This window comes from Amphimedon queenslandica, unplaced genomic scaffold (assembly GCF_000090795.2).
Source record: "Amphimedon queenslandica unplaced genomic scaffold, v1.1 AMPQUscaffold_13467, whole genome shotgun sequence".
NCBI classification, from domain to species: domain Eukaryota; kingdom Metazoa; phylum Porifera; class Demospongiae; order Haplosclerida; family Niphatidae; genus Amphimedon; species Amphimedon queenslandica.
In genome coordinates, this window is record NW_003546297.1 from 233340 (window position 1) to 254955 (window position 21616).

The 21616-nt window shown below is 38.2% G+C and overlaps 8 protein-coding genes across 9 annotated transcripts; 4 read left to right on the plus strand and 4 right to left on the minus strand.

Moving 5' to 3' along the window:
* Positions 1-160: 160 nt before the first annotated feature.
* On the minus strand, positions 161-1054 carry LOC105312189 (TNF receptor-associated factor 5-like). The gene has a single exon (XM_011404648.1). The coding sequence runs from the start codon at positions 1052-1054 to the stop codon at positions 161-163; it is 894 nt and encodes a 297-aa protein (XP_011402950.1).
* A 63-nt stretch (positions 1055-1117) lies between these two features.
* LOC100634806 (DNA-directed RNA polymerase III subunit RPC3-like) lies at positions 1118-4044 on the minus strand. The gene is made up of 14 exons (XM_003385341.3): positions 3840-4044; positions 3581-3790; positions 3242-3455; positions 3101-3191; positions 3022-3040; positions 2901-2972; positions 2753-2788; positions 2500-2679; positions 2334-2379; positions 2073-2284; positions 1736-1837; positions 1633-1682; positions 1433-1570; positions 1118-1237 (listed from the first exon to the last, which is right to left on the minus strand). Exons 1-14 carry the CDS (start codon positions 3984-3986, stop codon positions 1165-1167), a joined length of 1590 nt encoding a protein of 529 aa, XP_003385389.1. The 5' UTR covers positions 3987-4044; the 3' UTR covers positions 1118-1164.
* Positions 4045-4078: 34 nt separating this feature from the next.
* On the plus strand, positions 4079-5990 carry LOC109581008 (uncharacterized). Of its 2 annotated transcripts, XM_019994714.1 has the most exons (4): positions 4079-4917; positions 4966-5002; positions 5058-5497; positions 5540-5990. In XM_019994714.1, exons 1-4 carry the CDS (start codon positions 4101-4103, stop codon positions 5833-5835), a joined length of 1590 nt encoding a protein of 529 aa, XP_019850273.1. In that variant the 5' UTR covers positions 4079-4100; the 3' UTR covers positions 5836-5990. The 2 variants fall into 2 exon arrangements, with proteins under 2 accessions (XP_019850273.1, XP_019850272.1); XM_019994713.1 differs by having other exon boundaries at positions 4080-4917; positions 5058-5990.
* Positions 5876-6566, minus strand: LOC100634931 (tetratricopeptide repeat protein 32-like). The gene is made up of 2 exons (XM_003385342.3): positions 6198-6566; positions 5876-6089 (listed from the first exon to the last, which is right to left on the minus strand). The coding sequence occupies exons 1-2, from the start codon at positions 6469-6471 to the stop codon at positions 5962-5964; spliced, it is 402 nt and encodes a 133-aa protein (XP_003385390.1). The 5' UTR covers positions 6472-6566; the 3' UTR covers positions 5876-5961.
* A 44-nt stretch (positions 6567-6610) lies between these two features.
* LOC105312190 (phospholipase ABHD3-like) lies at positions 6611-9255 on the plus strand. Its single transcript, XM_019994716.1, has 7 exons — positions 6611-6958; positions 7840-7943; positions 8036-8255; positions 8355-8531; positions 8583-8637; positions 8697-8862; positions 8987-9255. Exons 1-7 carry the CDS (start codon positions 6660-6662, stop codon positions 9136-9138), a joined length of 1173 nt encoding a protein of 390 aa, XP_019850275.1. The 5' UTR covers positions 6611-6659; the 3' UTR covers positions 9139-9255.
* A 4-nt stretch (positions 9256-9259) lies between these two features.
* LOC100637076 (phospholipase ABHD3-like) lies at positions 9260-11303 on the plus strand. The gene is made up of 7 exons (XM_003385359.3): positions 9260-9644; positions 9697-9815; positions 9946-10162; positions 10316-10492; positions 10647-10701; positions 10750-10915; positions 10969-11303. Exons 1-7 carry the CDS (start codon positions 9355-9357, stop codon positions 11136-11138), a joined length of 1194 nt encoding a protein of 397 aa, XP_003385407.1. The 5' UTR covers positions 9260-9354; the 3' UTR covers positions 11139-11303.
* Positions 11304-11430: 127 nt separating this feature from the next.
* LOC100637202 (uncharacterized) lies at positions 11431-12193 on the minus strand. Its single transcript, XM_003385360.3, has 3 exons — positions 11995-12193; positions 11904-11943; positions 11431-11724 (listed from the first exon to the last, which is right to left on the minus strand). The coding sequence occupies exons 1-3, from the start codon at positions 12108-12110 to the stop codon at positions 11539-11541; spliced, it is 342 nt and encodes a 113-aa protein (XP_003385408.1). The 5' UTR covers positions 12111-12193; the 3' UTR covers positions 11431-11538.
* A 39-nt stretch (positions 12194-12232) lies between these two features.
* On the plus strand, positions 12233-18432 carry LOC109581007 (leucine-rich repeat serine/threonine-protein kinase 1-like). Its single transcript, XM_019994712.1, has 4 exons — positions 12233-12649; positions 13255-13775; positions 13974-16394; positions 16493-18432. The coding sequence occupies exons 1-4, from the start codon at positions 12277-12279 to the stop codon at positions 18293-18295; spliced, it is 5118 nt and encodes a 1705-aa protein (XP_019850271.1). The 5' UTR covers positions 12233-12276; the 3' UTR covers positions 18296-18432.
* Positions 18433-21616: the final 3184 nt, after the last annotated feature.

The window sequence follows — 21616 nt, forward strand, 5'->3', positions numbered from 1 at the left end:
TGTGCATGCATGCATGCATACATGCATGCGCTCAAATTCTGACCACATGTTTGCACGTGGCTAGATGATTTCAAAGATGGTTAAATTTTTGTAAAAATAATACTAATATGGAACAACATAGTATAGTGTAGATATGAAGTATCTATAGTGTACAGTAATATTATATTTCAGAGATATTTAGTTTGTTTATTTCATTTCTTAATTCTTTATTCTCTTCCTTCAATACACCACAAGCAACAGCCAGGAGGGAAAAATGCTCATGCAGATTATCAACAAGATGCTGTCTAACATCTTTACGCAATGGTCTAACAGTACAACCTGCCCACTGCAGCTCACAGTCAACAGGTTGAAGAGAGCAGGTCAATAAATGTGAGGACAAATCTTCACGAGGTAGGATCAGCTCACAACCATTAGGACAAGCTATAGGATACTTGATACATGACTCGTAATGTTCAGAAGAAACTGCTTGGGGATATGAAACACCACAATACTGACACTTGTGAGGTCTATATGGACATTCATTACTTTCATGATCATCAAGTTCTCTTCTGATCTTCTTAACACCACATTGTGGATAATGGCATTGAACAGTTTCAAATTGACACTCTCCCTCTCTTGTGCCTCTGTCAATATGGGAGCATAAATCTTTCAGATCTCCTTCCCAACTGCAGCCTGCTTCATTATTGCTGCAGGCCACTTTCAGGCCTTGTATTATACGGATCCTGTCTTTATCTGGCATTGTTTGGTAGGACTTTTCTCTGCAATGAGGGCAGGCTCCCTTCACCCTGCTTATACAAGAGTTGCAGAAATGATGGCCACAGCAACTTGTCAGAGAAGAGCTAGTTAGCATGACACTCAGACATATTGGACACTCAATGGAAATTTCCTCTGGTGGATTTTTAATAAAGGAGAGCTCATTCTTTGCAAAGCTTACAGACTGAGCTGGTGTAGTATCAGGAAATGGAGGAGGTGGAAGGCTGTAGTGAGCATTAGCTGATGATGAGTGTCTTTGTTGCTGTAGCGTTGGAGGAGGCGGAGGAACGCGTCGCGACATTTTGAAATTTGAGTAGACACGCCCTTGTCCTGCGAAGAGATATTTTATCTGGATTATTATATCTAATGAAAATCATAGCCTGTGAAAGGTATTTAAACTATTTTTTAGAACTATGAAACAAATTTTAAATATTCTTCAAAAGTTAGAAGACTCTCCATCAGCTGCAACTCACTTGCTTCCAGCCTATAAAAGAAGAACACTAATAAAAGTGGTGTATAAAATTAACAATAATCTTTATTATACTAAACTACACTTACCCTTAGTTCCCCACAAATTGCATGCTTCAAAAAATTTAAAAAATCCATTTGTTATCGGAATGAGCTCAAACTTTTTACACAAGCAATTAGCATCTATAATATCTACAATGATTACACATACTTTGCAATTTTTTTCATGACATTTTCAGTCATTTCTCTCTCGGTTGGAGTCAAAGCTTCTTCTATTTCAATCGGTTCCTCTTCGTTTTGAAAAGCTTCTTGTTGCCTTAACCACAACTTGTACTTTTCAAGTAATCTCCTGAGAAGAGAAGAAACAGCATCAAAAATACAATACACAGGAGAGAAAGAGGATTCATATACTTGTTCTTTGAGCCTTCTTCTTTGCGACATGTCATCAAATTACCGAGTGCCTAAATTAATAATAGTTACACACAATTAATGTCATGTGACAGTCATGTGATACTTTATAGCATCTCTGAAGGACTATTCTTGTAGTTGTGTTCAGTTCAATAGAAAATAAGTGAAAAGTACGAGAGGGAGCATAGTCGTTTGATCGTGGGACCTCCTGTAAATGAAAGATGTCATAAAAGTACACCTACTGCTTATGGCTGCAATATTCTCTTCTAAACAGTTCTTATTAAATACCCTGTACTATAATAGTACAGATTCTTTGGCCAGATTATGGAGCAACTTCAAATATTCATAAAAATCCAATTTTGATCGGAATCAGCAGAACATGTTGCTCACAATATTGAGGACTTTACTTTACCCACTGCATGTTATCAAAACTCATTTCTCACTTGTAATGTTATAAAGTTCTCAGCTAATAAGGAATACAGGATCTCTTTAGCTTTCTTGTTGGGGATGAGGGCCATGTCTGAGATTTGCTTTTGTTCTAGACGTTTCTTGAGACAAAGAAGACGAAACAATCTCAAGTGCTTGTCATTAAATCTCTCTCTGACAACTAGTTCCAGCTGGGACTGACAAAGGATTTCAGAACACTTCTTAAAATCTGTTACATTTAAGTAGTTAAGTATTTTAAAAAACACATAGGTACTTACTTATGTGATATGAACCACTTGAAGCTTCTCCAACCTTTTCTATAAACTAACAAGAAATAAATTACATGTATCATTTTTCTCAAAAATTGACTCCAAATTACACTTATTTGGGAGTGTCTAAAACATCTAATTTTGCTCTAAATTCACCCCCAGTATCACCCCTCACCCCATCTTCAGTAAGTACTGTTAAGTATTGCTCAAGATCAGTATCAGTCAGTGATAAATACTGTGGCAGAGTGTCTTTAAGACGTAATAGAAATATCTCTGGTCCAACTATTGGATACGAATTTGGGTCAACGTCTTGTGTGGAAAGTGAGAGAAGACATTTCATTACACCAGCTGCAATCTATTAAGAATAACCAATTAGATTATGATACATGTACATGTACGTGTGTATGTATATGTATATTAAAACCTACTGGATCGATTCTGTTATTAACTCCAGCAACAATAGCCTACAGTGTGTGTATATGTGTTTAAAAAACAATGTATGAATCACAAAATGTTTTGATAAACATAATCCCAAAATTCAAATAAGAGCAGCTGTCACTGCATCATATAGTATACCTGATCTCTGTAGTGACACTGAAACTGTTGAAAATCAATGTACCATAAGACCGTAGCATCGGGTGGCAAAGGCTACAATAAATAAATAATAATAAATAAATAATAAATAATGTTTACTTACATCTTTACCCTGCTCATCACTGTCAATATTATAATGTACATAAAAAATTAAAAAATAATAATGATAGTTTTCATTGTACCTTTTTGATTTTTTTGAAGGAGGTAGTTCCCCTTCATCAGGTGAAGCCCTCCCTCTCTTCCTTGCACTACAAGCAGCCACAATATCAGATGCTACAAATTAAACTATCATGTGAGAATCATGTGACAATGATAAACCACACCTCCTAATTCTACAGGAATGACGTATTTATCTTGAGGTGATAACGAGTGAGAGGGTGTGGTCATCCCTAGTTCTTTTGAAGGTGCTAAAGCGACTCTTTGAAGCAGACGCATGTCTACCAAGTTAACGAAATGGTTTTTGACGTCTTCCGCTAATTTAAGTTCTTTAATGTCTTGATTGGTATCACTTAATTTGAGAACAACACGAGTAATTACCTAAAAACAAAATGACAAATCAATTTAAGGCCATTCTATTATTAAATTAATTGTTTTCCAATTTCCTGCCCACACTATATCTATATTACTATTAATTTTATAACGATGCTCCTCCCTTTACTTACTTCACTCATACAAGAATGTCCATTTAGTATAAAATCCTCAATTATTGCCTCCCCAATCTCTCCGGACAATTCCCTACCAGTCACTGCATATTGTGGGAACATGCCTCTGCATAATATGTTACTGGTCATCATGCGATATATGGTAGCTGATTTATGACTGATACATGATACTAGGGAATGCTGAATTAGAACTATAAGAGATTTTATGACCTTTAAGGAGAGAGGGGTGGAGCAATATTTTAATTATTATTTTTCATACATCTGATTTTTTCTTTTTTAATCCTTTCACTAGATCCTTTAGTTTTTGTCCACCATTTCTCAGCAGGTAACTCCCAACCTCTTTCACTAGCTCACCAAATGATTCCTCCAGTATCAGCTCACATACAACACTCTGATACTGGGACATGCTCTTGACAAGTGTATTAGCCACACCCTTAGATTTACAAGGTACTAGGTGTGGCTGAAAACGTATTATAAAAATGTTTGTAGTGATACTTATTTTTAAAAAAGAAAGACTAAAATGAGGTCCAGTTCAATTATTGTTGCTGTATTTCTTGTCTATCAGATTTGCTTTAACGCTGGTGAGGAAAGTGGTAATTGCATACTCAAGCCCATTTCAAATAACAACAATAGATCTACTGCTAGGATCAGCAATATTACTGTCTCTGATGACGAGACCTGTAGAGAAGCGGATAATGAGGGCAGTGATAGTAACTGTACTCTTTTAAGTGAATCATGTAGTTTTAGTTCATGTGAGCTTCTACTAAATGACTCTAATAAAGATGACTATTGTTATAGCTTAACTGATTCATGTATCTTACTATCCAATGAGAGCAATTGTACTATTACAAATACCACCAGAGTTTCATCATCAACTATGATTCTAACATCAACAGATTCAATCAGTCCCAGCTTATCAGATACAACTTTAACAATTTCTTCATCAACAGTTGTTTTCACTTCGGTGGTAAATCTAAGTTCTGAGTCTACAATACAACACACAAGTTTGCAGAGTAAATCATCATCAATACTGATCGGTCCATCAATTCCCAGTTCATTAGCTACAACTTCAACAATTTCTTTATCAGCAGTAGTTTTCACTTCGGTATATGAGTCTACAACACAACACACAAGTTCACAAAGTACATCACCATCATCAGTCACAGTGCAGCCAACATTTCAATTGACTGATCTCATTGAAGAGCCACTTATATACTACTGGCCGCCAGGACTAGCATTGTTAATGCTGATGTGCTGTGCCTGCATTTTCTGTTTGATACTATGTATCCGGATTAGGAGTTGGAAGTCAAAAATGAAGGCATACAAGTTTGTAATAGGTAAGAAATAATTAATACACTTTTAATTTTTATTTTTTTATAAAATAGCTCACGATTGTGGAATACAGGACTTAAAATACATTGAGTAAGCTACTCGTATATAAACACATCACTTTTATTTGCTATAATTTCTATTATAGTTTGCCATCTCGCTACGATAGTAAAATTGAATTCACTACATTCAAAAATTTGTCAAAACTTGACAACAAAGAAGACAAAGAAGATGCAGAGGAGACTGAGCTTAAAGCAGGTGCAACTGGTGAGTTTGGAGAAGGCATACCAGGAGTCATTATAATGGAATCTGAGCCAGTTACAGATCTTGAGACTCAAGCATTGATAACGGGAGAAGACAATGAAAATACGGATGAAGAAAAGAAAGAAGAAAAGAAAGATGATGCAAAAGATGAGCCTAAAGACACTAGTGAGTCTAAACAACAAGAAACAGGAGGTCTAGAAGTCTCCATTATTATTGAAAGCTCAATAATCAACGTGGAAGCAAAAACAACTGCAGATGCTCAAACTTCTGGCAGTGATGACACTAATTGTTCTTCCAAAGAGTCGACAACAGTGGACACATCTGGTATTGAAAATAATCCAATTGAAAATAATCCAACACCATTAGGCATTGTTGATGTAACAGATGGAAGCACTAAGCAAGAGGTGAGTCCAAAGCAAACAATGGGAGATGAAAAGCAAAGCAATAGGGAAGGGGAAGGAAAAGAGGGTGCTGAAAGAAAACCAGAGGAAGATGTAAAGAAAGAAGAATCTAAAATGGAGGATAAGCAAGAAGCAGAAAAGAAGGATCTCAGCGAAGACACACTCACTAAGTCAATGGATGTCTTTAACATGCAGTTAGGAGCGATATTAGATTTAATAAAAGATGATGATAAAGACACCAAAGCACAGACAGTTTTGTAGAAAAAATAATTAGAGATATAAAGCATTATAGCTCAATAGATTTGTAGTACATAGGTTGTAGTAAAAAAAACACAACATAAAATAGAGACAATTAGATATGCACATTTCATTTATTATTCTTAGTTTTTATACGTTAAATTTGTGACCACTTGCAATATCTTTCTGTACTTGGCGGAGATTTAAAGCGGCATCCGTAAAGTCTGGCTTTAGTTTTAAAGCCTGGAGGAGATCAACCTCAGCTAAACTGTAACGACCTAAGAATAAAAATAAATTACACAAAATGATCTATAAAACTTTTAATATTAAATGAATGCTAAACGGTATCATCATTATTCAAGAGTTTTATTAGCGTTAATACTTACCCATCCTATAATGAATCTGTCCTCTGTTGTAATAAGCAACAGCCAATGAAGGATCACACTGAATAGCCTCGGAATAGTCCAAAATGGCTGCATCAAAGTCAACCCATAAGTATTTTATATGTCCTCTTGTGTTATAAGCGTCTGCTAGTACCTGGAGAGACAGACTATTTGAAGATAAGCTATTTCTACTATCAATTAGTTTATTCAATGCCTCGTGGCATTCTTCTAGTTGATTTTTGGAGAGCAAATCTTTAGCTTTTTCATAAAACTCCATTTTGCAGTAAACCACGCCTTGGCCACGCCTACAACATCACGTGATTTGTCTCCACATGACTCCACGTTGTTAAAAAATACTGAGTTAGTATACGGAGTTGTATAAACAATAGGTGGGGTTATTGGCTTGCAGCAACCAGCCACTCCCTCTCTCCACCTGGACATCGACAGCTCAGCTCTCACAAAACCATGAGTTTTCAAGACCCTACTCCCTCCCCTAGCTGCAGCAGCCTCACCAGTACCGTATATAATCACCCAGTTCTAATTATAGGGACAATACTGACAGCTGTTTATTTCTCATGGTATCATTTTGTAGTAGTTCGTCGTCCTTTGCTTTACGGTGGTAGAGACAGACTGAGAGACCATCTCCTCTCTCAGTGTCGTTCATTGTCTCAGCCATACAGACCCACAATATGGGCGTGGCACTATCATGGGACTACTATTATACGCCCACTCATTCAGAAACTGTTACCAATTCAATATAATAGGTTAATTAATTATAATTAATAACTAGCATATATATAATATATATATATACATATATGTATACACATACATGTTTTAATGTTATATAGAAAGTTTAAGGTAATTTTGAGCAAATTTTTTGGAGTTATGAGCATTTCCTTGGAGAAAAGCAAAGGGTATGATTTTTTCCAAAAATTGGCCCTGGAATTACCTCAGATGTTTGCTATATTTTTTGATACATATTGATGTCATTATGCCATGTAGAAAGTTTGAGTTGATTCCGACAAATATTTTTCGAGTTATGAGCATTTTTAAAAACAAGCCGATTTTTGAAAAATGCCCAAGGCTATAGCCCATAGTTTTTTCCAAAAAATGGCTTCAAAATCACCCCCAATTTTTATTACATTTTTTGATACATATTGATGTCCTTATGCTACATAGAAAGTTTGAGCTGATTCCGACAAATATTTTTCGAGTTATGGGCATTTTTAAAAACGAGCCAATTTTTGAAAAATGCCCAAGGCTATAGCCCATAGTTTTTTCCAAAAAATGGCTTCAAAATCACCCCCAATTTTTATTACATTTTTTGATACATATTGATGTCCTTATGCTATATAGAAAGTTTGAGCTGATTCCAACAAATATTTTTCGAGTTATGAGCATTTTTTAAAACGAGCAAATTTTTGAAAAATACCCAAGGCTATAGCCCATGGTTTTTTCCAAAAAATGGCTCCAAAATCACCCCCAAATTTTATTACATTTTTTGATACATATTGATGTCCTTATGCTGTGTAGAAAGTTTGAGCTGATTCCGAGAAATATTTTTCAAGTTATGAGCATTTTAAAAAATTTAGCTATAGTTTCACTGCGTTTTGTACCTACTTGTATATTTGTAATGTTGTAGGCAGATGCTACATTTACCTGATGGAGGTCAAATCGGATTAGATTGGGCTAAAAGGGCAGACACTATCGATAACACAGTACTATTGATAATACCAGGATTAAGTGGTAAGAAATTATAGCTATAAGACATTAAAATAATAATACAGATACCATGTTCAGCTAAATACATAATACTTACATTATAATACTTGAACTAGGTGACTCCAGTATAAATTACGTGCAGCACTTTGTCCAGGATGGCCTTGAGGCTGGTCATATATGCGTTGTCTTCAATCAAAGAGGAATGGGCAATATACCACTTACATCTCCTTGCATGGTTTCTGCTAATAATACGCGTGATCTTGAAGCTGTCATTGATGCTATTAATAAATCCTATCCTAATGCATCAATCATTGCACTGGGGGTGTCACTAGGAGGGTAAGGAGAAATTTAACAAAATTTTAACTAAAGCAGCATTAGAATTTACAATGTCTGCATCATTAACAATACTGTTTGAGCCTTTGTCATTCTATATAGGATAATACTGACCAATTATCTTCACTGTGCTGGAGGCAGGAGTAAGATATCCTCATGCATGACTATATCTACTCCTTGGGACGTTGAACTGTCAAGACATTCGGTTGAAGAAAAGACTATTAACAGGCTCTTATACGTCAACTTTTTACTGGGAAGGTTGAGGAACGTTGTCAGAAAGTACGAGTAAAAGGACAATAGTGCATATTAAATTTGTCACTCTTTCTTAAGGAATGTAACAGAATTAGCAAAACATCCATCAGTTAACATAGAGAGAGCTATGAATGTAATTATCATTGCTTATTCAATTATTATTATTATTGCATTTTCTCTCTTTTATTTAAGGCCAAGACATTCACAGAGTTTGATGATGCACTGACAGCTCCTTCCAATGGCTACGAATCATGCGAACAGTATTACGAAGAATCCTGTATACATGATAAAGTAAAAAACATACAAGTACCTTTCATCTGCGTAATGGCAATGGACGATCCATTTTCTCCTACAGAATGTAAGTGAGAGGCATACTTTAACTCCAGTATGGAGCATTCTACTAATTTTAGCATATTTTAATGATGTTATTCGTTCATGCATCACTTTGTAGCATGTGCGATTATGCTTTAATTTTTTTATAGGTATACCAATAGATGCTTTTGAATCGAATCCTAACACAGTTCTAGTGCTGACACGTCATGGTGGACACTTTGGATTTATAGAGGGTGTTTATCCAAGAGGAAGGTCTTGGATGAATAAAGTCTTCTTTGAGTTTCTGCTTGCCATGAAATAACTTGTACAATACATAATAGATATAAAATCTAATTATTATTTTTATTGCCTTTAAATCTCATTTATAATGCGTGGGTGGTGTGCTGGAGGCGTTTCTCATTAATATTCCGAATCCACACTCTGCGTCTTTTACCGTATACACAAATCAAGCTCTCATCTTCCTGTTTTCTTTTTGAGAGTCGCTCTTCCCGGCAGTCATCAATACACATCGGCCATTATGTCTTCTGTTATAGGAAGCATGGCCTCATCTCTCCAGTTTTACATTGACCAGCATCCCTTCCCTACCCTGCTCACTGTGGCCGCCGTCCTTAACCTCCTATGGTATTACCTTGTTGTTGATCGTCGCCCTTTGGTGTATGGTGGACGAGGTGGCCTCAAGGACTATCTACTAACTCACTGTCCTGTTCTATCCCAGTCCTATAGACCCACGATATGGGCCTGGCATTATCACGGGACTACAATTATCAGAGCTTTATTCCAGCAGTGCATTCCGATCGAGTTTGACAGGTAGCTATGCTAAAATGCACTTCTCGTGATAATTACTGTTTGCATTCTACAGGGAGATTGTTACTTTGCCTGATGGTGGAGAACTTGCCCTCGATTGGAGCAAGCAGAAGAAAGATGATTCCGCCATGTTGCAACATAAACCTGTAATGCTGATCGTACCAGGAATAACAGGTCTCTATAGTTTGTACTTTGGGAATCTGATATTTATGATATTACGATTGATTATTTTCATACGATACAAGGGCTGGTCTTTGATATACCCATGATTTAGTGTACTATGACATGATTTTATGTTTTGCAGGTGATTCTTCGCTGAACTATGTATCACACTTTGTTCATGATGGCCTTTATCAAGGCTACCACTGCGTTGTCTTCAATCACAGAGGAATGGCTAACATGCCGCTTAAATCCCCTCGACTAGTTGCAGTGACTAACGAAGACATTGAAGCTGTTCTTGATGTTATACAGACCCGTTATCCTCTTGTACCAATTGTTGCCATTGGTGTCTCCCTTGGAAGGTAAGGCAGGGCACATTATTGGGTGCATTCTACACTTCAGAGCTAATGCTTTTAGCACGTTATGATAACAAAGATAAACCATTAGAGCATTAACCATGATGTTAATTTGCTAATGGGAAATCTCCTTTTTACAATCTGTTTTTGCTAATGTAGTATGATTTTAACCAAGTATCTAAACAGTGCTGGGTCTGAGAGCAAGATCAATGCTTGTGTGGCCTTCTCTGCATGCTGGAACATTGAGGACACGATACCAACTCTTGAAGGAGTTTGGATCAACAGGAAAGTGTATGTGGAGACTCTGGTAGATGGACTAAAGGACATTGTTCAAAAGTAAGGCCAACCATACTTGCATTATGTCACTTTCTTGTTAATAATATTTTTGGCATCAGTCCCAGACCATTGATTAAAACAGTTAACATTGGAGCCAATTGTTTTCATATAATAATAACCGATCATGTTAATTTTAAAATTTTGCTATAACTAGGAATGCTGCCATAATTTCTCAAAATCCTAATGTTGATATTTCAAGAGTTTTAAGGGTAAACTATATTTATACATAATATACTGACTTAAAACTTATTATTCAGACAAGGCGATTGAGTGACTTTAATAAAGAGATGACAGTTCCAACCTGGGGATTTGAATCAGTACAACAGTACCACAGGCAGTGCAGTATAGACACACAGCTGAGTGATATCCAAGTACCATATCTTGCTGTATCGTCAATGGATGATCCTTTTGCTCCAGCACACAGTTAGTAAATAAACATTGATTAGTTTTATTACTATTCTGCTTTGTCTTTTTAGCTATCCCAATTTTAGAATTTGAATCGAATCCTAACACAGTTCTACTCTTAACGCGTCATGGTGGACACTTTGGGTTTATAGAGGGTGTCTATCCAAGAGGAAGGTCTTGGATGAATAAAATTGTCTCTCAGTTTCTTGTGGCCATGAAAACAAAACAAGGACAGCAATAATGAAAATGGACTTTAGTGTTTATTACTAAAATTACTTAGTATTATTACCTCTCAATTGCAAGTAGATTATTATCATGTAGCACTTTTTAAAAATCCAATTTAGTAACCCATTGGTAGATGTTGTTTCATTTCCTCTTTCCTTATGGTGATATATTGCATTACTAAGTTCTTGTGGAATGTGATTAAAGTCATTTATATGACATCTGAGCTTTACTGTTTACTACAAGAAATCCTTTGTAGTGCTACCAAGAATAAATGGTGGCACTAGTAGGATATATTAGGAAAATAATTCATCAGTACATGATTCTTTGTACACTAAATACACATAATAAGTCAGAAAATTTCTTTTTTAAAAATATCATTTCATGCAGGTTTGAAAACACATTTAGAATTAGATTTGCTAGTAAAAGATTGTACCAACGTCAGTTTTTCTTTTGTGGTGACTTCCAAGTCTTTCAATTTTCATTATAAAAGGAGTGCTCCTTGACTGCATCCCATACGTCTGACTAGTAGTAACAGGTAGCCCACTCTTCTTGTAAAATGAGCCGCCACTCTTTGGAGGCTCTCTTCTCTTCACTGGATTTCCCTGCAAGAAGAGAAAGAGCTCATTAACTCACTGAGTGCAAACTAGCTGGCACATTAGCTAATGATGACACCCAGGTAAACGGTGCTGCTAGGCAGTTTATATTGAAAGTGAAGCTTTAGTGTGTTCTTAGGATGCTTGCAATATTGATTTAAAAGCATGCATGGTGTTCTATAACTTACCTTTAAGTCAAGCTCTGCCATGAACCCCCAATTCTTTTCCCTGCACAAAGAGACACAAAGTTGCACACTGAGCAAGCTTCTTAAGTCTTACCATTTTTTGGCAGCCACCTCTTCCTTTTTTACATTCTCTTTCCATATTTCCTCCTGGACTACCTGATTGCACTCCCTGTAAGCAGCTCTAGACTGTGCTACGTTCTTGTCTCCCATGATAGTCCTTTGATGTTACTGTCCCGGGAAGAGGAGCTCCTTCTCCATGTGTTTTGTTGTCAAGGAAACTTTACCCAGCCACACCTTTTTGTTGCAAGTGGAAAAAAGGCGTGGCTCAGAAATAGGCATGGCCCATTAATTTTTTTGCAAAGTTAACACAAGAGGGATGGCAGGCTTAGCAAAGGTTCTCAGCGGGCCGGGATATTTCGATCTTCGCCCCTTGTGCGTTAAAGGAGACCTGAAGAATATCAAGGAATACTGGAACCGCTTCAATGACCAGTTGGAACAGAAAGGACCTGAGGGGGCTACTCCATTACACGAGGCAGCAAGGAATGGACACGTCGAAGTTGTGGCTTTCCTGTTATCCAAAGGAGCTAATATAAATGCAACAGCAAACGGAGCAGTGACCCCGCTTTATTTAGCTAGCGAAGCTGGTCACAAAAACTGCCAGCTGTTCTTACTCAGTCATCAAGCATCAGCTATTGACTGCTATCAGACAAGAGATGGTCCATTTCTTCGAGTCATGACTGGAGAGGACAGTAAGATACTTAATAATGACAATGATGCAGTGCGAATGAGTGACAGTGATACAGTGTTAATTTTTAACCCTTTAATTAACTTGATATCTGGTTGGGATAACTTTTTAAAATCATTTAAAAATTCAGCGTTGATTGTAATCAGCTCAAAGTTAATGCACAACATAAGGACATGCATATGTATTAGAAAAAATATAGAAATGGAGAAATCTCTCCTAGTCATTTTTGGTGAAATTTGGCCAAAGACCCTGTACTGTAGTACAGGGACTTTGGTTCAATTTTTGAGCAACTTTAAAAATTCATAAAAAATTCAAATTTGATCAAAATCAGCTCAAACTTGCTACACAGCATAAGAACATGTATATGTATCAGGAAAAATTATAAAAATGGAAAAATCTCTCCTGGCCATTTTTGACCTAAGTCCCTGTACTGTAGTACAGGGAATTTTGTCCAATTTTTGAGTAACTTTAAATTTAAAAAAAATCCAACTTTGATCGGAACCAGCTCAAAAAAGTTATAGAAATGAGAATTTTCTCTTAGTCATTTGCTGATAATAATATATACCTTAGGGAGTAGAGTCCTAACTATTATTATATATTTTCTTATAGATGACATACCAGCTAATGATAGAGAGGCTCTGCTACTAGATGGCCTTATGGTTGCTGCTAGACTCGAATTACTCCACACAATTGAGCAGCTGCTTCCCAAAGCATTCTCCCTCCTTCCCCCAGTCATCAAAGAAGCCGAAAAGCACAAGAAACACAAATCGACGGCGTTACTAAAAATAGCACACTCGGTTGTCACAGGAAACCTCGAGCTACTCAAGAATTTATATAATACTTCATCAAAATCAGGACTAGCGCAAGAGGTCAAAGCGGCAGCTCAGCAAGTCCCCACAGGGGCAGTTCTCAAGCTTGCAAAGGTCATATTTGATCATCGTATTTATCGTGAGCTACTGATACACACTAGAGTCGGTAGGGGACTTGAAATTGATTGGAGTGGCCTTGACGTCTATGATGATTGTGTTGATGACTTATATGTCCTTCGGTGCATATCGTCAGTTAGAAGTTTAAGTCTTGCACGGAACGAGCTGACTTTTATTGGGGACAGCTTTGGAGCACTAGAAAATGTAAGTTTATGAAAGTATGATTGTTGTTTGTGTAGCAGCTGTCAGTTATTTCAGCTTTGAATGGATGTATTTTGTGACGGTGGTCAAATGTTTTATTTTTGTCTGCTCAGTCCTAAAGTATTGCTGTTAAGATGAATATGAAAATGACACTTTTTATGTCTTTATTTATTTCTTTTTCTTCCTCTCCCCTTCTTCTAGTTGAGAGTTCTGGATTTAAGCTCCAACAGTATATCACAGATAAGCTCTGCCTTGCTCCACCTCCCCTATCTCTGGTCATTAAATCTCTCCAATAACCAACTCTCAGCCCTTCCTTCCCTTGAACATGGAGTAGAGCTAACCCATCTCGACCTTAGCTCAAATAAGTTCCAAAAAGTCCCAAACGTCATCAAAAACCTCGACCAGCTCTCGTACCTCAACATAAGCCACAACGGCATAAAATCTCTCCCTCTCTGGGTCTCCACGCTCGATAATCTTGAGGACTTACGAATGGAAGGCCTTGAAATATCAGACCGGCAGCTGAAAGAGTGTTCTACTGAAGGGGCCATGACATACCTTCAGTCTCAGCTTGATAACTCTCGGAAACTCTATGAGATGAAGATGGTCGTTACTGGAGTCCCTGGAGCTGGAAAAACCTCGCTTGTGACTCAGTTACGAGACTCTCTTCCTAGTTCGTACGAGGCCACACCTCCCAATAAAGGAGGCGTGTCTCTAAGTAACTGGCTATATAAGAAATCAAGCGAGGGTAAGGAGTATGAGTTTATTATTTGGGACGTAAAGTCGAACAGAGACAGACATAGCATGGAAGAGCTGCTCTACACTCCCTTTGCTCTTTATCTGATTGTATTCAATTTGAACGACCTCGCAAGTGACTTCCATCTCCTGCAACAAAGACTTGATGCCATTTCTAAGCATAGCCTACCATCATGTGTTCTCTTTGTGGGAACTCACTTGGACACAATCACCGACCCTTTTATTCCTGAGAAGGCAAAGTCACAACTATCGGATTTGATTTCAGGATATTCGAAAAAGCTCATTTTCGCTAGGCCCATCATCGAAACAGTTTCCCTAGCCACAGGGAACATTCAAAACATGGACAAAGTCCGTGATGCAATCTTTGACCTTTCGGGAAGACTACGAAACACCGACGGGCTCCCGTACATGGGGAGGCGTGTCCTTCTCTCTGGGCTGGGCCTCAAGGGAGAAGTGGAGGAGTACAGTCGACAGGCTAGTCAGAACGCAAAGCCTCCGGTACTGACGTACGAGGAAATAGAGAAACTTGTGAGTAACCTCAAAGACAACGAAGTCAGGAGTCACGACGAGCTTGAGACCATATCTCAGTTTTTAAATCAAGTCGGTTGTCTGCTCAAGTACTCAGGGACTGGCTGTAAAAGCACTCTATCTACTCCTGTCCCTTCCATTGAGATTACTAATAATTTACAAGACAGCTATTACATGGACCCGGACTGGCTGTACAGCAGAGCCCAGCTAGTCATGGATTACTGTCATCCCAAGTACAACGGCATATTCCATTACAAAGACATTGAGGAGTACATTTGTCGGATTGAGGACACTCAAGACAGAGCATCGAATGGAGTTGTTCCTGTCCTACCTTTAATGTCAGCACTTGTTCATTTCGGGTTTATATCTGCGCTAAGAGACATGTGGTTTGCTAATCCTAACCTCTTTCAGCAGAATCCACAGACACACCAGTCTCCTCCCTTTTCTTCTTCTTCTTCATTCTCTCACATACAGCATTATCTGTTTGAGCCTCCTCGTAGCTTCACGACGTCTCTCATTTCTATTATTAATAATGTGGTTCCTTTGTCTGATTTTACGACTGGGACTCGGGGGAGTCTCTCAAATGAGGACACACTCTTTTGCTGGGATAAAGGAGTAGGCTGGAGCAATGAAGATGAAAGAATCCTTATCACGGAAGAGATAAAGGAAATCAGGGAAGAAAGTAGAGAGAGTCGCTCTGTCAAACTAACCGTTAAATACTCTTCTCTTCATAGCCATGCTCAGTGCTTAGAAATGCTCAGCTCTTTAGTTGAAGAGCATTTCCCTAAAGCTAAAGTCTCTTATGTCTGCCCCACATGTATAGCTGGTCAGAGCAATCAAATGCAGTCTTTCACATTGTCAGAAATTATATCTGCTATTGTCACACAGAGTGGTAGTATTACCTGTCCTGATAATCATTGTGTTCCATTGGCAATGGTTGTACCATTCCTCTCTATACAGCCAACCCATTCAATGACTGAGCTAAGATCTGATCTATCTTCAATGCAGTACTTTACTTCTGAGCAGTACAGACTCATGTACAAAGCGACGTACAAAGGCCAGAACGTGCTTGTTTTTAAGTATCACAGATTGACTGAGACGACACTAAGAGAGCTAACATCTAAAAGCCTCTCCCTTGGCAGGTACAATACTCCTTGCTGCACTAGTCAAGATGGACGCCTCCTTGCCTTGAGTCTTGACAGGTCCCAGGCACTCGTTGTCTGCAAGACTCCTCTACTGAGGGTCAGCCCCTCACAAATGAAACTGCCAAAGAAGTTAGAGATATCAAAGCCATTTGTACTGTATCGTATTGGACTAATAATAGCTAAAGCACTATCACAGGTAACGTGGGACATCTGTATGTTCTATGTAGTATGTACTATTATATCTTTAATGATAATAATATTTCATTAATATAATATTGTCTTTATTTTATGTAGGTGGAGAGCATCAGTGATGATGAAGGTGAATTGCAGTTCTGGAGTTTAGATGAGAAATGTGTCACCAACTGTACACTAGCTCTCTCGGACACGACTCTTAGAAGAAACATGACAAATGCCACAGGAAACAGAGAAGAGCTTATAGTCGGAAGTCTTGATAATCTCGAGAAAAACAAGTTAAACCTTTGGAGCCAGTACATGACCAGTCTTGCCCAGATTTCCTTATCAGCCAGCCCGTTTTATTTATTAAAAATTCTAAAAAGTGGCTCAATATTAAGCACTAGCTTAGACTCCATGATTCATTTCATGTCGCAGGTAAGTGTCCAGTTAATAGGAGACACTCAGTCCATCACTGGATTGCAGTTACCGGTTCAGGCATCAGGCATGCCTTCTTTGTGTGGGTCTGCTAACGGAATAGTTGCTGATTTGTGGATGGTATCCCTTTACAAAGGGAAGGAAGAGCTACGTATAAGTGTTTATGATATTATAAATCATGCACTTAAGATTTTCAAAGTCAAAAGTCCACTACTTGAGGTCCTTGCTATTGAAGTCTGCAACGATAACGTGTGGGTCTCTACACAGCTCCCTGATGATGTTGGCTGCATTTCTATATTCGACTCAAACACAAAGAAACTAGTCCACAACATAAAGATGAGTGGTAACGCCATTACTTGCATAGAGCGCGTAGGGGCTGAGGTTTGTTTGGGTACGAAGATGGGATTTCTATTTATTTTCCCTGTCAACGCCTCGGACGTGAAGAAAGGCTCGCCCAAACCGCGTCACAAGTTTATTGCTGAGGGAGTCATAACAGGACTGGCTAGCATGGGGGATCGACTGTTCATAGCTAATTCTGATTGTATTTACATCTTTGATCCGAATTTGATGAAGTTTGTGTCTTCGTTTCGTACTAAAAGCGATGGAGGCGATGCCAAGGATAATCAAATCGGCCGTTTGTACGTTTCTCAATGCGAACCAGTTCTATACAGCGTCAGCACTGGATCGACTGTAGTAAGGGTTTGGGATATTGCGGAGTCGAAGCATTTGTACGACATTAAGATACAGAATGAAGGGAAGCAAGGCAATGGCGAGAGATACATCACTGCTCTTACATCATGCATCGATACAGTTTGGTTGGGATTATCATCCGGTCATATTCTAGTATATCATAACAGTGAGCTAGTCCTTAGCATTCGTCCTTACTCTAGTCCTGTTTCTTTCTTATCGAGGTTTGTTGACGGGCGTGGCTGCTCTGTGATAAGTGGCGGTGAAGGGTTCTTATCTCCAATTCCCTCTTTTGATAGCAAGTACGACAACGAAAGTCCCGTGCTTGTATTATGGAAAGTGTATCCAAGGGATACACTGGTTCGTTTGAGTGCGCTTGAAGAGAATCGTGGACAATATCTGAACGATTACACCTCTCTTTTGAGTTTGATTGAATCCAATGATTATGAACTTACTAGTTTCGGTGACATTGGAGAGTCTAGCAATGCAAAGCAAGGCACTGTTGTTTTTGAGCCTTTTTCACCAGTTAAGCAGCTGAGTAGACCTGATGATGATGAAATACCGGTACAGCTCTCTAATGGCAAACTATTATCAGTTCCAGCAGGGTCAAGCATGACTTCTTTATACGAGTCTGTACTATCTCAAGCAAAGGATTACGATTTTGATTCATTGGCTTGTCAAAATTTGATTTATTTTTATCAGTCGTTTGATACTCCGGTCAACCTTTCCACCGATGACGATTTGCTTTCTTATCTAGAGATTCCTGATAGACCAGTTTTAATGTTCATCAGTGACAAATGACTTCTTTTACTCTCTGTATGTATCTATCTATGTGATTGTATGTGTGTTTATTTTTAAATCATCACCTTGTATCTGTTAGTACACTCATTAGTTTATATTTGAGTAATCTTTTTGATGTGGTTGCGTACAAAGTCAAATTTTATGTTTGTCTATTTTGTTAGCGGAACTGTCTACGAACGAAAAGTATGGTCTACTACTCCATTTCTAATTATAGATCGATTTCTTAGTACAAACAAACATTATAATCTAAATTTGATTTTAATTGTGCCATACTTTGATCCCAATTTACTAGTAATGTTCCCTTGTTTAGAGATTTCCCTACCACTAATTTGTGTCACTCCTAATCTTATTTACTATTGGGTGAGTTTACCTTAATAGACGTGACTAGAACTAGATTAGTAATGTCATTAATGTGACATAATTTGTATACGAGCTTTTGGCTATATGCAAATTTTATTAAGAGTTTTCAATGGCAAGTTTGCATTCTAATATGGCATCATCAATAATGATAAAGGAAATTACATTAAGTTATAATGACAGTAATGATCTACATACATGTAAATGACAGGCAATATTAAGGACATATTATATGCATAACTGTTAATCAGTCTTTTTATTTCACAGCTCATCATCACGAATGAGAGTTTCCCTCTTCATTCGTACAAACACACTCCCTTCCCTGTAGAAGGCCTTTAGTCTGTCTTGCAAGTCAAGCGTGGTCGTTATCTCTGTGTCAACATCATGACTGATAACTCTTCTGTCATCTAACAGGTCAACTTGTATTGGGAGTCTCTTCTTTTTGGCTTCTTCCTTCTTGATTAGTTTCCTAAAGAGTCTCTTTGCTTTCTTTGGTATTTTAAGCTGGACTAGGAGATGACTGGTAACTATCCCAAGAAATACAAAAAGGCTCAGCATGACTGAGAAAATTTCGAGAAAGTTGACCAAACTAACGGAGGCAATGAACATCAAATTGAGGATGTAGAAGCATTCCAATACTGTGTTGACCTTGTGCCTATAAAGACCATGGCAAAGGCTTATCATGCATAGCATAACACCACAGACAATCACAATAATAGCCACAGTCAGGCTCTCCCCAGCAGTATTGAATGAGAATACCAGAACCATCAATAATCTCACCAATAATAGCAGACCAGTCCAGTACCTGCACTTGTCATGATATGGCCCGTTATAGGCATCAAACAGCGGCTTGAGTTTGACCCAATACCTGCAGCATTTGTAGCGTGAGAAGTATCCCTCGATAAGAGGACTGAATAATAAGAGCAGTGTATAGGGAAAGGCAAGGAATAAGAACACGATCAAAGCAAAGAGGAACATTAGTAAATGTTTTGAGCTGAAATAATTTATGCTTGGATCTACAGACCACACGTAATATCTATGTGACCCACACTGGAGTGAACTTAGTTGCCATATCAAGATGCATGTTCTCAGTATCTTTGTGAAGGAAAGAAGTAGTACAGTGGCAAGAACTGATATCGAGTGTCTTCCCATGAGCTTTGATATCCTGTAGGAGCGACGGGAGAGAAGGATAATGCAAATCATGAGAAACCATAAGTAGAAAGGGAAAGCAAACTGAAGCCATATCTTGGTGTAGCTGGCCATGCCATCAAAGAAGCAGGTCTCGATGCCAAAATCAAGATTAATCCACGAAGTGAACCAACTGAAATACTTAGTTGCTCGTTTACCTGAGAAGAAATTCAACTCGTTTATTTTGACAATGTTGGCGTAAAATATGAGGCCGTTAATAGTGCCAATGGAAACTGTAAGATTGAGTAGAGTGATAAATGCAATCAGTACAATTCCAGCGAATGCAAAGAGAATGATAAGGGACAGAAAGTTGTTAGTACACTTGGCACACCTGTTTGATCCTAGCATTAAGCTGTGTCCTTCAGCACACTGACCACAGAGGAAGCCAGTTCTATTGAGGTCGCATTGAGCATCGTTTGTTTCAAGTGTGAAATTGACAAAACCCTTTTTGCAGTAATTCAGGTGGCAGTTAGTAGAAGTTACAAAGCAGTTGTTCTCATCCATATATCCAACCCATTTACTACCATTATGAGAGAAAGAGCTTGTGCTGGCATCGCAGAGTATTTCACTTCCACTGGCTGATAGTTCATAGTTGCAGTCACACATGCGAGTTTTAGAAGACACCTCAAAGCCCAAAGGACACTCTGTAATGTTGAAATAGACTCTTCGAGTTAACGGGTTATCTTGAGGTAGGAATAATTTGACATAGTGTACCATTGGATAGGTGGCATGCTCTTTTACTTTAGGTTGGTATTGGAGATAAGAGCAGGTTGTTTCTGTTGACTCATAGCCCATGTGAATGAACTCATCTCTTGCCTCGCTCCGTTCCTGTATTGCAACAATGCCTGGCGAAACACCATTCATGTGGCCCAGTGTAATCATACTAAAATTAGCTGATTGTCCCGGTAATAAGGTGAAGTTAAGTGCCTCTATGGAGCAGTTAGGTTTACCTCCAAAGCAGAAACAGACTTGCTCTGGGTCTGATGATATCCTAGATGGGCCATTTTGATTATAAAAATGCAATATATACTGAAATGCATTTCTTCCAAGTGAAAAACCATTACCATTCACTGCGAAACCAGAGACGTAAGTCAAGTAGCATCTATTAATAAGTCCGCCATAAATAGCCGAGCCAGCTATGTTTGCTACGTTTCCATTGAAAGTAATGTTAATCTTTGGTTTTGTGTTTAGTGTTGGGTCATAAGGCATCATGAAGCATGGCGGCTTTGCGAATGGTATTGTACTCACGCATATTGCTCCTCCTTTGTTTGTGGCTGAGTTTTTTATAAATGATATGTTAACCGGAGGCCTTAGGATTACTAAAGAGTCTCCAAATAGTACCAGACCTCCACCGTTTTCAGCCGAGTTGTTAATAAAGGAATTAATTCCTTTGAAAAATACTAATGAGTTTAGTAAAAGCATTCCAGATATTTTGTTATCTTGCACGGTTACATCAATGAGTGTCATATTGACTGCTCTTCGTATTAATATAGAACTTGATGAACTCTCTGCATCTGTTTCCTTTGGATCATAATGACGGGTATCTCTCACTATGACATTCCTTATAATTACATTGTAGTTAAGTCGATTTCTTTGTGTGTAGAACAAGCCTGCACCACTGAACCCACTGTTATTCTGGAGGGTACAGGAGTCAATGATAACGTGTTGCTGCCGATTGTTGGGTAATCTATTGTGGTGAAAAGATATGACCATTCCTGCCCCAAAGGATGCATGATTGTGAGAGAAAGAACAATTCACCACAGTTACAGAGGATTG

Bases quoted from the DNA above. Each gene is read 5' to 3' on its own strand.
- LOC100634806 (XM_003385341.3), bottom strand. From the start codon at position 3,986: ATGTCCCAGTATCAGAGTGTTGTATGTGAGCTGATACTGGAGGAATCA. The intron at 1,838-2,072 runs GTGAGAAATGAG...TTTCATTTACAG, and splicing joins AGAACTTTATAACATTACAA to GAGGTCCCACGATCAAACGA. The intron at 1,571-1,632 runs GTATATGAATCC...TTCTCTTCTCAG, and splicing joins GAAGAAGGCTCAAAGAACAA to GAGATTACTTGAAAAGTACA.
- LOC105312189 (XM_011404648.1), bottom strand. From the start codon at position 1,054: ATGTCGCGACGCGTTCCTCCGCCTCCTCCAACGCTACAGCAACAAAGA.
- LOC109581008 (XM_019994713.1), top strand. From the start codon at position 4,101: ATGAGGTCCAGTTCAATTATTGTTGCTGTATTTCTTGTCTATCAGATT. The intron at 4,918-4,965 runs GTAAGAAATAAT...TTTATAAAATAG, and splicing joins GGCATACAAGTTTGTAATAG to CTCACGATTGTGGAATACAG. The intron at 5,003-5,057 runs GTAAGCTACTCG...TTTCTATTATAG, and splicing joins CAGGACTTAAAATACATTGA to TTTGCCATCTCGCTACGATA.
- LOC100634931 (XM_003385342.3), bottom strand. From the start codon at position 6,471: ATGGAGTTTTATGAAAAAGCTAAAGATTTGCTCTCCAAAAATCAACTA. The intron at 6,090-6,197 runs GTAAGTATTAAC...TTTTATTCTTAG, and splicing joins ACAGATTCATTATAGGATGG to GTCGTTACAGTTTAGCTGAG.
- LOC105312190 (XM_019994716.1), top strand. From the start codon at position 6,660: ATGAGTTTTCAAGACCCTACTCCCTCCCCTAGCTGCAGCAGCCTCACC. The intron at 7,944-8,035 runs GTAAGAAATTAT...TACTTGAACTAG, and splicing joins GATAATACCAGGATTAAGTG to GTGACTCCAGTATAAATTAC. The intron at 8,638-8,696 runs GTAATTATCATT...CTTTTATTTAAG, and splicing joins ACATAGAGAGAGCTATGAAT to GCCAAGACATTCACAGAGTT.
- LOC109581007 (XM_019994712.1), top strand. From the start codon at position 12,277: ATGGCAGGCTTAGCAAAGGTTCTCAGCGGGCCGGGATATTTCGATCTT. The intron at 13,776-13,973 runs GTAAGTTTATGA...CCCTTCTTCTAG, and splicing joins GCTTTGGAGCACTAGAAAAT to TTGAGAGTTCTGGATTTAAG. The intron at 16,395-16,492 runs GTAACGTGGGAC...TATTTTATGTAG, and splicing joins TAGCTAAAGCACTATCACAG to GTGGAGAGCATCAGTGATGA.
- LOC100637076 (XM_003385359.3), top strand. From the start codon at position 9,355: ATGTCTTCTGTTATAGGAAGCATGGCCTCATCTCTCCAGTTTTACATT. The intron at 9,645-9,696 runs GTAGCTATGCTA...TGCATTCTACAG, and splicing joins ATTCCGATCGAGTTTGACAG to GGAGATTGTTACTTTGCCTG. The intron at 9,816-9,945 runs GTCTCTATAGTT...TATGTTTTGCAG, and splicing joins GATCGTACCAGGAATAACAG to GTGATTCTTCGCTGAACTAT.
- LOC100637202 (XM_003385360.3), bottom strand. From the start codon at position 12,110: ATGGGAGACAAGAACGTAGCACAGTCTAGAGCTGCTTACAGGGAGTGC. The intron at 11,944-11,994 runs GTAAGACTTAAG...CTCTTTGTGCAG, and splicing joins GAGGTGGCTGCCAAAAAATG to GGAAAAGAATTGGGGGTTCA. The intron at 11,725-11,903 runs GTAAGTTATAGA...CTCTTCTTGCAG, and splicing joins TGGCAGAGCTTGACTTAAAG to GGAAATCCAGTGAAGAGAAG.